This window comes from Phyllobates terribilis, unplaced genomic scaffold (assembly GCF_046119375.1).
Source record: "Phyllobates terribilis strain yellow unplaced genomic scaffold, ASM4611937v1 Scaffold_11__3_contigs__length_659146591, whole genome shotgun sequence".
Classification (NCBI taxonomy): Eukaryota; Metazoa; Chordata; class Amphibia; order Anura; family Dendrobatidae; genus Phyllobates; species Phyllobates terribilis.
The window spans coordinates 581,679,513-581,691,770 of record NW_027362771.1 but is presented as its reverse complement, the minus strand read 5'-3'; the positions used below and the strand labels follow the sequence as shown (position 1 = coordinate 581,691,770).

Here is a 12,258-nt window from a genome sequence, read left to right as displayed (position 1 = left end):
CCCACCCCTGAGGCTCAGACAACCACACACCCCCCCCACCCCTGAGGCTCAGACAACCACACCCCCCCCCCACCCCTGAGGCTCAGACAACCACACCCCCCCCACCCCTGAGCTCAGACAGCCACACACCCCCCCACCCCTGAGGCTCAGACAGCCACACCCCCCCCACCCCTGAGGCTCAGACAGCCACACCCCCCCCACCCCTGAGGCTCAGACAGCCACACCCCCCCCCCACCCCTGAGGCTCAGACAGCCACACACCCCCCACCCCTGAGGCTCAGACAGCCACACCCCCCCACCCCCACCCCTGAGGCTCAGACAGCCACACCCCCCCACCCCCACCCCTGAGGCTCAGACAGCCACACCCCCCCACCCCCACCCCTGAGGCTCAGACAGCCACACCCCCCCCCACCCCTGAGGCTCAGACAGCCACACCCCCCCCCACCCCTGAGGCTCAGACAGCCACACACCCCCCCCACCCCTGAGGCTCAGACAGCCACACCCCCCCCCCCACCCCTGAGGCTCAGACAGCCACACCCCCCCCACCCCTGAGGCTCAGACAGCCACACCCCACACACCCCTGAGGCTCAGACAGCCACACCCCACACACCCCCTGAGGCTCTGACAGCCACGCCCCCCAAGGCTGACGGCCACGCCCCAAGGCTGACGGCCACGCCCCCCAAGGCTGACGGCCACGCCCCCCAAGGCTGACGGCCACGCCCCCCAAGGCTGACGGCCACGCCCCCTTGTATAGACCATAATCTGCACTAAATAAAAGGCTCATATCTCTGCAACCGTATGGGGAAATTAACAAAAAGAAAAAAACAAAAACACAGCAGCAACAAACTCAGGGGATCAGAGGGGATAAAATAAGAGCAAATGCTGGACATTTTTCACCTGGCGACCAAGGATCTATTAACACTTTACATACTAAACTTCCTACTTTATAATACAAAGGCCGAAGAGCTGAATAACACATTTTTTCATTTATTATTTCCTTTCTCTGTTGTGCAGATTTTGATATATAGAGGTGTTATCAGTGATTGTACAGGAGGGGGAGGAGGTGAACTGTGACATCAGCTGTTGTGAATGGTGGATCCTGTTATCTACTGTATATAGAGGTGTTATCAGTCATTGTACAGGAGGGGGAGGAGGTGAACTGTGACATCAGCTGTTGTGAATGGTGGATCCTGTTATCTACTGTATATAGAGGTGTTATCAGTCATTGTACAGGAGGAGGAGGCGGTGAGCTGTGACATCACCTATTGTGAATGGTGGATCCTGTGTTATCTACTGTATATAGAGGTGTTATCAGTCATTGTACAGGAGGAGGAGGAGGTGAGCTGTGACATCACCTATTGTGAATGGTGGATCATGTGTTATCTACTGTATATAGAGGTGTTATCAGTCATTGTACAGGAGGAGGAGGCGGTGAGCTGTGACATCACCTATTGTGAATGGTGGATCCTGTGTTATCTACTGTATATAGAGGTGTTATCAGTCATTGTACAGGAGGAGGAGGCGGTGAGCTGTGACATCACCTATTGTGAATGGTGGATCCTGTGTTATCTACTGTATATAGAGGTGTTATCAGTCATTGTTATCCTGACAGCGATAATTAAGAGACTGATGAAAAGCCTTCTGTAAAGATCAAGATGTGTGAGCCTACATAAAAACCTGATGTAAACACTGCCAGGGGACAGTAGCACCATACATGATAATGGAGGTTCGGAGCCCCCAGCAGCTGATGGACATTATAGGTAGAACACTGTCATATTTCTCATGATTCCTCCTCGGAAAATCCATCCTCACCTTAGGATATCGGCCGAGATACGGCTGAAGAAGGGAATCTGCTTCGGTGACGTCTTCCTCACCAATTCCTGTAAGACATGAGGAAGACCCCTATGACCGTGCCCACCTGGTTCTTTGAATGCATCTGGTCATAGACATTCAATCGACGTTTGCAGCTCTCCGGACTGTGAGGTCGGCTTCTTCCAAGTATTACCTCATAGATCCTAGTCCAAATTAGCTGTTCATGGACTTTCATTGGCCACCCCCCGACAAAGCCCAAGCTGTAGTCCCACTGGACTCCCTTACATCAGCCTTCCACCTATGCCTATCCTCTAGAGTCTATCTTGTGAGACCAGGGCCGGCATCAGCACCCGGGCAAGTGCCGGGGCCCTGAGCAGGCAGAGGGGCCCACTGGCGGTCGCGCAGCCCGCCGGGCTATGGGTGGAGGGGAGCGGTGTCAGCGCCCGCCCTTCTCCCCCGCTTGCTCAGGGCCCTGGCAGCCGGATACTTACCTCTCCCCGTGCCTCCGCAGATCCGCTGTCTTCCTGCTCTGCGCTCCCTGTGACGTCTCAGGTCAGAGGGCGCGGTGACGTCTTTCCACCGCACCCTCCCCTGAGCCATCACAGGGAGCGCACAGCGGGAAGATAACAGCGACATCCTGCATGGGGCATTATAAAGAGAGGGAAGGGTGACATCCTGCATGGGGCATTATAAAGAGAGGGGGGGGTGACATCCTGCATGGGGCATTATAGAGAGAGGGGGTGACATCCTGCATGGGGCATTATAGAGAGAGGGGGTGACAGCCTGCATGGGGCATTATAGAGAGAGGGGGTGACAGCCTGCATGGGGCATTATAGAGAGAGGGGGGGGGGGTGACATCCTGCATGGGGCATTATAAAGATAGGGGGGGTGATATCCTGCAAGGGGCATTATAAAGAGAGGGGGGTGACATCCTGCATGGGGCATTATAGAAAGAGGGGGTGACATCCTGCATGGGGCATTATAGAGAGAGGGGGTGACAGCCTGCATGGGGCATTATAGAGAGAGGGGGTGACAGCCTGCATGGGGCATTATAAAGAGAGGGGGGGGTGACATCCTGCATGGGGCATTATAGAGAGAGGGGGGGTGACATCCTGCATGGGGCATTATAGAGAGAGGGGGGTGACATCCTGCATGGGGCATTATAAAGAGAGGGGGGTGACATCCTGCATGGGGCATTATAAAGAGAGGGGGTGACATCCTGCATGGGGCATTATAAAGAGAGGGTCGTGACATCCTGCATGGGGCATTATAAAGAGAGGGTCGTGACATCCTGCATGGGGCATTATAAAGAGAGGGTCGTGACATCCTGCATGGGGCATTATAAAGAGAGGGGGATGACATCCTGCATGGGGCATTATAAAGAGAGGGGGGTGACATCCTGCATGGGGCATTATAAAGAGAGGGGGTGACATCCTGCATGGGGCATTATAAAGAGAGGGGGGTGACATCCTGCATGGGGCATTATAAAGAGAGGGGGTGACATCCTGCATGGGGCATTATAAAGAGAGGGGGTGACATCCTGCATGGGGCATTATAAAGAGAGGGGGGCGACATCCTGCATGGGGCATTATAAAGAGGGGGGTGACATCCTGCATGGGGCCTTATAAAGAGGGGGGGTACATCCTGCATGGGGCATTATAAAGAGTTGGGGTGACAGCCTGCATGGGGCATTATAAGGGGGGTGACAGCCTGCATGGGGCATTATAAGGGGGGGGGGGGGGGGGACAGTCTGTATGGGGCATTATGAGGGGGGTACAGCCTGCATGGAGCATTATAAGGGGGGGGGGGACAGCCTGCATAATGCTTTATGTGGGGGGGGGGGGGGGAACAGCCTGCATGGAGCATTATAAGGGGGGGGGGGGGCAGTCTGTATAGGGCATTATGAGGGGGGTACAGCCTGCATGGAGCATTATAAGGGGGGGGGGGGGACAGCCTGCATAATGCTTTATGTGGGGGGAACAGCCTGCATGGAGCATTATAAGGGGGGGGGGGCAGCCTGTATGGGGCATTATGTGGGGGGTACAGCCTGCATGGAGCATTATAAGGGGGGGGGGGGATAGCCTGTATGGGGCATTATGTGGGGGGTAAACAGCCTGCATGGAGCATTATATGGGGGCCAGTATCCTGTATGGAGCTTTATAAGGGGGACCAGTATCCTGTATGGAGCGTTATATGGAGGCCAGTATTCCGTATGGAGCCTTATATGGGGGCCAGTATTCCGTATGGAGCCTTATATGGGGGCCAGTATTCCGTATGGAGCCTTATATGGGGGCCAGTATTCCGTATGGAGCCTTATATGGGGGCCAGTATTCCGTATGGAGCCTTATATGGGGGCCAGTATTCCGTATGGAGCCTTATATGGGGGCCAGTATTCCGTATGGAGCCTTATATGGGGGCCAGTATTCCGTATGGAGCCTTATATGGGGGCCAGTATTCCGTATGGAGCCTTATATGGGGGCCAGTATTCCGTATGGAGCCTTATATGGGGGCCAGTATTCCGTATGGAGCCTTATTTGCGGGCCAGTATTCCGCATGGAGCCATATATGGGGGAAAGTATTCCGCATGGGGCCTTATATGGGGGCCAGTATTCCGCATGGGGCCTTATATGGGGGCCAGTATTCCGTATGGGGCCTTATTTGGGGGCCAGTATTCCGTATGGGGCCTTATATGGGGGCCAGTATTCCGTATGGGGCCTTATATGGGGGCCAGTATTCCGTATGGGGCCTTATATGGGGGCCAGTATTCCGTATGGGGCCTTATATGGGGGCCAGTATTCCGTATGGGGCCTTATATGGGGGCCAGTATTCCGTATGGGGCCTTATATGGGGGCCAGTATTCCGTATGGGGCCTTATTTGGGGGCCAGTATTCCGTATGGGGCCTTATTTGGGGGCCAGTATTCCGTATGGGGCCTTATATGGGGGCCAGTATTCCGTATGGAGCCTTATATGGGGGCCAGTATTCCGTATGGAGCCTTATATGGGGGCCAGTATTCCGTATGGGGCCTTATATGGGGGCCAGTATTCCGTATGGGGCCTTATATGGGGGCCAGTATTCCGTATGGGGCCTTATATGGGGGCCAGTATTCCGTATGGGGCCTTATATGGGGGCCAGTATTCCGTATGGGGCCTTATATGGGGGCCAGTATTCCGTATGGGGCCTTATATGGGGGCCAGTATTCCGTATGGGGCCTTATATGGGGGCCAGTATTCCGTATGGGGCCTTATATGGGGGCCAGTATTCCGTATGGGGCCTTATATGGGGGCCAGTATTCCGTATGGGGCCTTATTTGGGGGCCAGTATTCCGTATGGGGCCTTATATGGGGGCCAGTATTCCGTATGGGGCCTTATATGGGGGCCAGTATTCCGTATGGGGCCTTATATGGGGGCCAGTATTCCGTATGGGGCCTTATATGGGGGCCAGTATTCCGTATGGGGCCTTATATGGGGGCCAGTATTCCGTATGGGGCCTTATATGGGGGCCAGTATTCCGTATGGGGCCTTATATGGGGGCCAGTATTCCGTATGGGGCCTTATATGGGGGCCAGTATTCCGTATGGGGCCTTATATGGGGGCCAGTATTCCGTATGGGGCCTTATATGGGGGCCAGTATTCCGTATGGGGCCTTATATGGGGGCCAGTATTCCGTATGGGGCCTTATATGGGGGCCAGTATTCCGTATGGGGCCTTATATGGGGGCCAGTATTCCGTATGGGGCCTTATATGGGGGCCAGTATTCCGTATGTGGCCTTATATGGGGGCCAGTATTCCGTATGGGGCCTTATATGGGGGCCAGTATTCCGTATGGGGCCTTATATGGGGGCCAGTATTCCGTATGGGGCCTTATATGGGGGCCAGTATTCCGTATGGGGCCTTATATGGGGGCCAGTATTCCGTATGGGGCCTTATATGGGGGCCAGTATGCTGTATGGAGCCTTATATGGGGGCCAGTATGCTGTGTGGAGCGATTCACCGGTTTCTGAGCTATTGTGGAATTTTCAATAGATATCACTCATGTAATGTATGAAGTGAAATCTTTGCATTGTACTATATATATATATATATATATATATATATATATATATATATATATATATATATATATATATATATATATATATATATATATATATATATATATATATATATATATATTTCTCTGCGGTATCTGTGCATCATGAATCGTGGTATGTGTTAAAGGGGTCCACTGAGACTCTTTCGCCCGGGGCCCAGAAAAACCTGGAGCCGGCCCTGTGTGAGACCCTCAGCAGATCCACCCAGCGGGGCAAGTGATCACTAACCTGGAATCTGCAATCATTTAATTTAAATAATTTGTGGGCTTAGTTTAGTTTCTCAAGTTATTTCAGGAGGCCAATTTAAATGGTCTACTTTAATTTGGGGGATTACTTCTAATAACTACCTTAATTTGAGGTTTAAGTCTAGTTTCTACAGTTAATCTAATTGCCACTTCTAAAATGAAATAATTCTGGGGTGTCAGTCTAAGGTCTGACTTAATCTGGGTGTTACTTCCAGTTCTAAATTAATTTAAAATCTGCAATCTGAGAGGTTGCAATAATTTGGTGATTTAGGTGGAATTTTTTTTTCAGGGTCAAGTCGTGGGTCTGCAATTCACGTGGGGGTCAAGTCATGGTCTTCAGTTAATCTGGAGATATAGTCTATGAGCAGAGAACAGCCAATGTGGTTAATATCCTGCTGGGGGTTACTGGGCTCCTGGACCAATGTTTGCACTGAAGCCCATAAGTACAGGTAACACAGGGGGAGTCCTGTGATCGGCAGACAATTTACAATTCTGCCACAGAGGACGACATATCCCGGAGCCATGAGGAGGAGACTCACCCAGGACGAAGCTCAGGAAGGTGTAGTAACACAGCAGGAGCATGGTGCACAGCAGGGACCGCAGGTTATAAGATGTGGCCCCTTCCTGGAGCTGGGTCAGGCCGTATTCCTGAGGGGTGATTAGACAAGGTAAGACCACCAGAGCCACGGCAGACCTCATGTTAGCCCTCGCTGCTGGCACCTATGTGGCCACAATGTCTATGTTGCCATCAGCCCAGTTACATCCCTATTACAGCCCTATAACATCATATAAAGAGACCTTATCTCCAGAGAAGCCGGCAAACTCCAGAATCTTCAGAATCCGCGGAGGAAAAAGGGATAAAGTCTGAGGGTAACAAAGATAAGTCAGTCATGGCGGCTACTGTACATGAGTACGACTTCCACAGGTGCACACATTGTATATCTTGTACAGAGTTACAGCCTGGATTGCACTGCAGAGCTGCATTCACAATTCTGCAAGCTTCAGATCTGAAATCTACCTCCATGCCCTGCTGGTTCAGTGTCTGCACAGACCTTGTCTTCACTGCCAGAAGATACATTTTTCTCTGCATTATAGGAGCAGAGCTAAGTTGTTAGATGAGTGTCTGACACAAGCTTGCTGACTGTTTCCAACGAAAAAAAAACAGAATTGTGAATACAGCTCTGGAGTAAAATAGGATGTATAGAGTTTTAGTTCTCCTTGAAAGGTGAAGGCCAGGCTTGGGATGATAGTCGGCAATCAGTCTACGACTGGAGACTTCTGAATCCTGACAGCGTGTAGTGAGCACACTGTCATGATTCTCCCGTATGAATGGCGAGAGCGGGTGGTCATGTGACCGCGAGTATGGGAATTGCTCGTTCTGTCTCAGTGCGCTTCTGCTGAGAGAGGACGAGCACAACTAGTCGGCACATGACAGTAAGTATTAAAATCGCTCCCATTGACAACACCGGAGAATCCTGACAGCATGCGCAAAACACACTGTCGGGATCCAGAAGTCAGTAGTCACAGAGAAAGACTGAAAACCCCCTTTAAGTAGGGTCACCTATCAACTACCCCAATACGAACCCATGGTGGGTGCACTTCCCCATCCCCCTCCCCCACCATATGTACGATAAAAACATCCATTTACCTCTGGAGAAAGGTCCTCTGGCAGCAAGAAGACAGAAAAGTACAATGAAGACATCAAATAAATCATCCACAACGAGACCAACGACACGGCGTGTGATCATACAGTCTCCAGACTATTGGAGCATATTGACACCGACAGTATATACCGTATGGACTATACTCACCAAATTAAAAGCGCCAATACCCAACGAGATGCCGCCCTGGAGGTGAGCGTGAGACTCTCCTTTCTGGAAGCCGTTGGACTGTATGAAGCTATTAAGATCTCTGGAAATAAAAAACATCAAAATATATATTTGTAAATAATCAGGCTGTCAGAGCATGCTGGGAGTTGTAGTTCTGCAACAGATGAAGGCCGATAATATGAGGAAAAAGTCATCTGGACGGATTCACATTCTCCACATCACACAGATCTCACCTGTAGATGGCGTAACTGTTCCGAACCTTCATCCCACCCTTTATAAAATGGATCATATGCTCATCCTGCATAAAGAAACACACTTATAGCAGTTATATTCTTGTACATAGGAGCAGTATTATAGTAGTTATATTCTTGTACATAGGAGCAGTATTATAGCAGTTATATTCTTGTACATAGGGGCAGTATTATAGTAGTTATATTCTGGTACATAGGGGGCAGTATTATAGTAGTTATATTCTGGTACATAGGGGGCAGTATTATAGTAGTTATATTCTTGTACATAGGAGCAGTATTATAGTAGTTATATTCTTGCACATAGGAGCAGTATTATAGTAGTTATATTCTTGTACATAGGAGCAGTATTATAGTAGTTATATTCTTGTACATAGGAGCAGTATTATAGTAGTTATATTCTGGTACATAGGGGGCAGTATTATAGTAGTTATATTCTGGTACATAGGGGGCAATATTATAGTAGTTATATTCTTGTACATAGGAGCAGTATTATAGTAGTTATATTCTTGTACATAGGGGGCAGTATTATAGTAGTTATATTCTTGTACATAGGAGCAGTATTATAGTAGTTATCTTCTTGTACATAGGGGGCAGTATTATAGTAGCTATATTCTTGTACATAGGGGGCAGTATTCTAGTGGTTATATTCTTGTACATAGGGGGCAGTATTATAGTAGCTATATTCTTGTATATAGGGGGCAGTATTATAGTAGTTATATCCTTGTACATAGGAGCAGTATTATAGTAGTTATATTCTTGTCCATAGGGGGCAGTATTATAGTAGTTATATTCTTGTACATAGGGGGCAGTATTATAGTAGTTATATTCTTGTATATAGGGGGCAGTATTATAGTAGTTATATTCTTGTACATAGGAGCAGTATTATAGTAGTTATATTCTTGTACATAAGGGGCAGTATTATAGTAGTTATATTCTTGTATATAGGGGGCAGTATTATAGCAGTTATATTCTTGTACATAGGGGCAGTATTATAGCAGTTATATTCTTGTACATAGGGAGCAGTGTTATAGTAGTTATATTCTTGTACATAGGAGCAGTATTATAGTAGTTATATTCTTGTACATAAGTGGCAGTATTATAGTAGTTATATTCTTGTATATAGGGGGCAGTATTATAGTAGTTATATTCTTGTACATAGGAGCAGTATTATAGTAGTTATATTCTTGTACATAGGAGCAGTATTATAGTAGTTATATTCTTGTACATAAGGGGCAGTATTATAGTAGTTATATTCTTGTACATAGGGGGCAGTATTATAGTAGTTATATTCTTGTATATAGGGGGCAGTATTATAGTAGTTATATTCGTGTACATAGGGGGCAGTATTATAGTAGTTATATTCTTGTATATAGGGGGCAGTATTATAGTAGTTATATTCTTGTACATAGGGGGCAGTATTATAGTAGTTATATTCTTGTATATAGGGGGCAGTATTATAGTAGTTATATTCGTGTACATAGGGGGCAGTATTATAGTAGTTATATTCTTGTATATAGGGGGCAGTATTATAGTAGTTATATTCTTGTATATAGGGAACATAGGTTCATTCTGTGCTTTTCATGTGAAGAATTTATATTCAGGACTCTGATGATGTAACACAGCCCTGGGTTGGTCTGTCGTACGCTGTTGTGTGAGGCTTTGAAGTTTATAGGTAGATGGAGATGACAGACGTACCTGCAAGAAGATCAGAGCCGCCCGTTGTAGCAAACACTCAGCGTAGCAAACCTCTGCATGTGCCTCAACTGCAATAAGAAAGACACCAGTATAACCAGTGTGCCAGCTCCGCGCACCGCAGCGATCAGGTTACATACACACCGCTATACACTACTGGACTACAGAATATACGGCAGCACTGTCAGTCCTGGTCTATGAGCTCAGGTGAATGTTCCTGATCTAAAAATGCTCAGGAACCTGGACACAAACAACAAACCATTCTTACATATAAATGGAGAGCGTTTTCTGAATGCTTTTTCAGGTGAGTTTCAGAGTGGAAACCTCCTGACAAAGATATAGTGTGAACATACGCTAAAGGCGCAGAGCTGTGTCTGTAAGGGTGTCCACCATCCCCTTACAAAGAAAACAAAAAAGAAAAACACTGCAGAAATGTTTGCTAGGATGCCATACAAGTGTATGAACACCTCTAATAAAGGGACAGGACCTGTCAAAGTTTTTACATACATTAGATAAAAAAAAAATCTACACACCCCTAATTAACTTACATTTTTTGTCATTTTGTCATCCTACCAAGCAGAATCATCCCCAAACTTTTTCCACCTTTAATGTCGCCCGTAATCTGTACAAATCCATTGAGAAAAGCTGAGAACATTTTTAAAAGGGGAAATAAAATTTACAAAAATAATACAAAGAGATTGCCTAAGTGTTAGCACATCTTACCCTCATGTTACATAGTAGCAAGTGCATGGCTGCCATCATTTACAGGGATTCTGATGAACCCCATATAAAGCTTTGCTGTTCTAGGAAGATTTTCCTGACATTTTCTTAGTTGCATTTTACAGCAGAAGCCACAACAGCTGACAACACAGCAAAGGGATCTCATTGCTGAAAGTTATCAGTCAGGAGAAGAGCACAAAAAAATGTCCCAAGCATTAGATATATCATGGAAACTGAAGACTTCATCAAGAAATGGCAAGTGACATTACTTAGAACCGAACATCTCTCAAAAATTGACAAGAAGAAAACTGGTCCTGGAGGCTGCAAAGAGGCCTACAGTAACATTAAAGGAGCTGCAGGAATTTCTGGCAATTACTGGTTGTGTCCTGCATGTGACAACATTCTCCTTTATTCTTCATTTGTTTGGCCTGTGGGGTAGGATGGCAAGAGGAAATCCTGCTCTTACAAAGAAAAGCATCCAAATCCACTATGTTTTACCAAAACCTACCATCAAAGTCTGACAAAAGCATGTGTGGAAATGTGTTATGGTCTGATGAGACCAAGGTTGAACCTTTTGGCTAAATTTCCAAAAGGTGCAAAGCCCACACTGAGCATCACCAAAATATCATCCCTGCAGGGAGGCATGGTGGAAGCAGCATTATGCTTTGGGTGTTGTTTTTCAGCAGCTGAAAGTGAGGCTTTAGTCAAGTAGGAGGAATTATGAACAGTACCAAATATCAGTCAATTTTGCATTAAAACCTTCAGGCCTCTGCTAAAAAGGAAAAGAATTTTCACTAGTGTTGAGCGATTATGTTCTATTAACCCTTTTGACGAGTATGCTCGGGCCGAGCTCCGAGTATTTACAGCTGCTCGGTGATATGTTTGAATCACTCCCATGTGCATGATTTGCGACTGTTTGACAGTTTTATTACATGTGAGGAATGTCTATTTCTTACACATTCCTCACATGTAATAAAGCTGTCAAACAGTTGCAAATCATGCACACGGGAGCGATTCAACCATATCACCGAGCAGCTGTAAATACTCGGAGCTCGGCACGAGCATACTCGGACAGAACATACTCGCTCAACCCTAATTTTCACCTTTCAGCACAACTACGTACCTAAGCGACCAAATCAACAAAAGAATGGCTTGACCATAAGAAGATCACAGTTTTGGAATAACCCACAGCCAAAGCCCAGACCTGAATCCAAAATAAAATCTGTGAGTGACCAGTAGAGGTGACCTATACTTTTTTTGTTGAAATCCGATCTCCAAATCATGAGAAATCAATTATAGAAGTCATATGTAGATGAGGCTGGAAGTGCACAGGGGCGTGTCAGTTCTTTTAAGAGCTTTGTCATGCCCCAAGTGCTTCTCCAGCCTGATTTGCACATGGCTTCCTCACTATATTTCTCATGACTGGCACATCGGATCTTTACAAAAAAGATATAATTTTTATTGAGGGAGAAGCCCCTACACAGCCGTACCACTACTTCCATATGTAAAAACATACTGACAGGTTTACTTCAAGTGGAAAATGTGCTTATGGTCACCATTTCAAAGCAAACTAAAATCAGTGATTGTTATTTGGCGACATTCCACTGCAGAATTATT

The 12,258-nt window shown here is 47.0% G+C and overlaps 1 protein-coding gene across 5 annotated transcripts in view; it reads right to left on the bottom strand.

The window, feature by feature from the left end:
• LOC141166984 (tetratricopeptide repeat protein 39A-like) overlaps window positions 1-12,258 on the bottom strand; it is a 74,093-nt gene that overhangs the window by 24,792 nt on the left and 37,043 nt on the right. For all 5 annotated transcript variants that reach the window (XM_073654246.1, XM_073654242.1, XM_073654244.1 and 2 more), the window contains 6 exons: window positions 9,925-9,992; window positions 8,212-8,276; window positions 7,961-8,060; window positions 6,948-7,013; window positions 6,689-6,797; window positions 1,812-1,879 (listed from right to left, as the gene is read on the bottom strand). In XM_073654246.1, coding sequence (XP_073510347.1) covers window positions 1,812-1,879; window positions 6,689-6,797; window positions 6,948-7,013; window positions 7,961-8,060; window positions 8,212-8,276; window positions 9,925-9,992 — 476 coding nt within the window. The remainder of the gene's footprint in view (window positions 1-1,811; window positions 1,880-6,688; window positions 6,798-6,947; window positions 7,014-7,960; window positions 8,061-8,211; window positions 8,277-9,924; window positions 9,993-12,258) is intronic.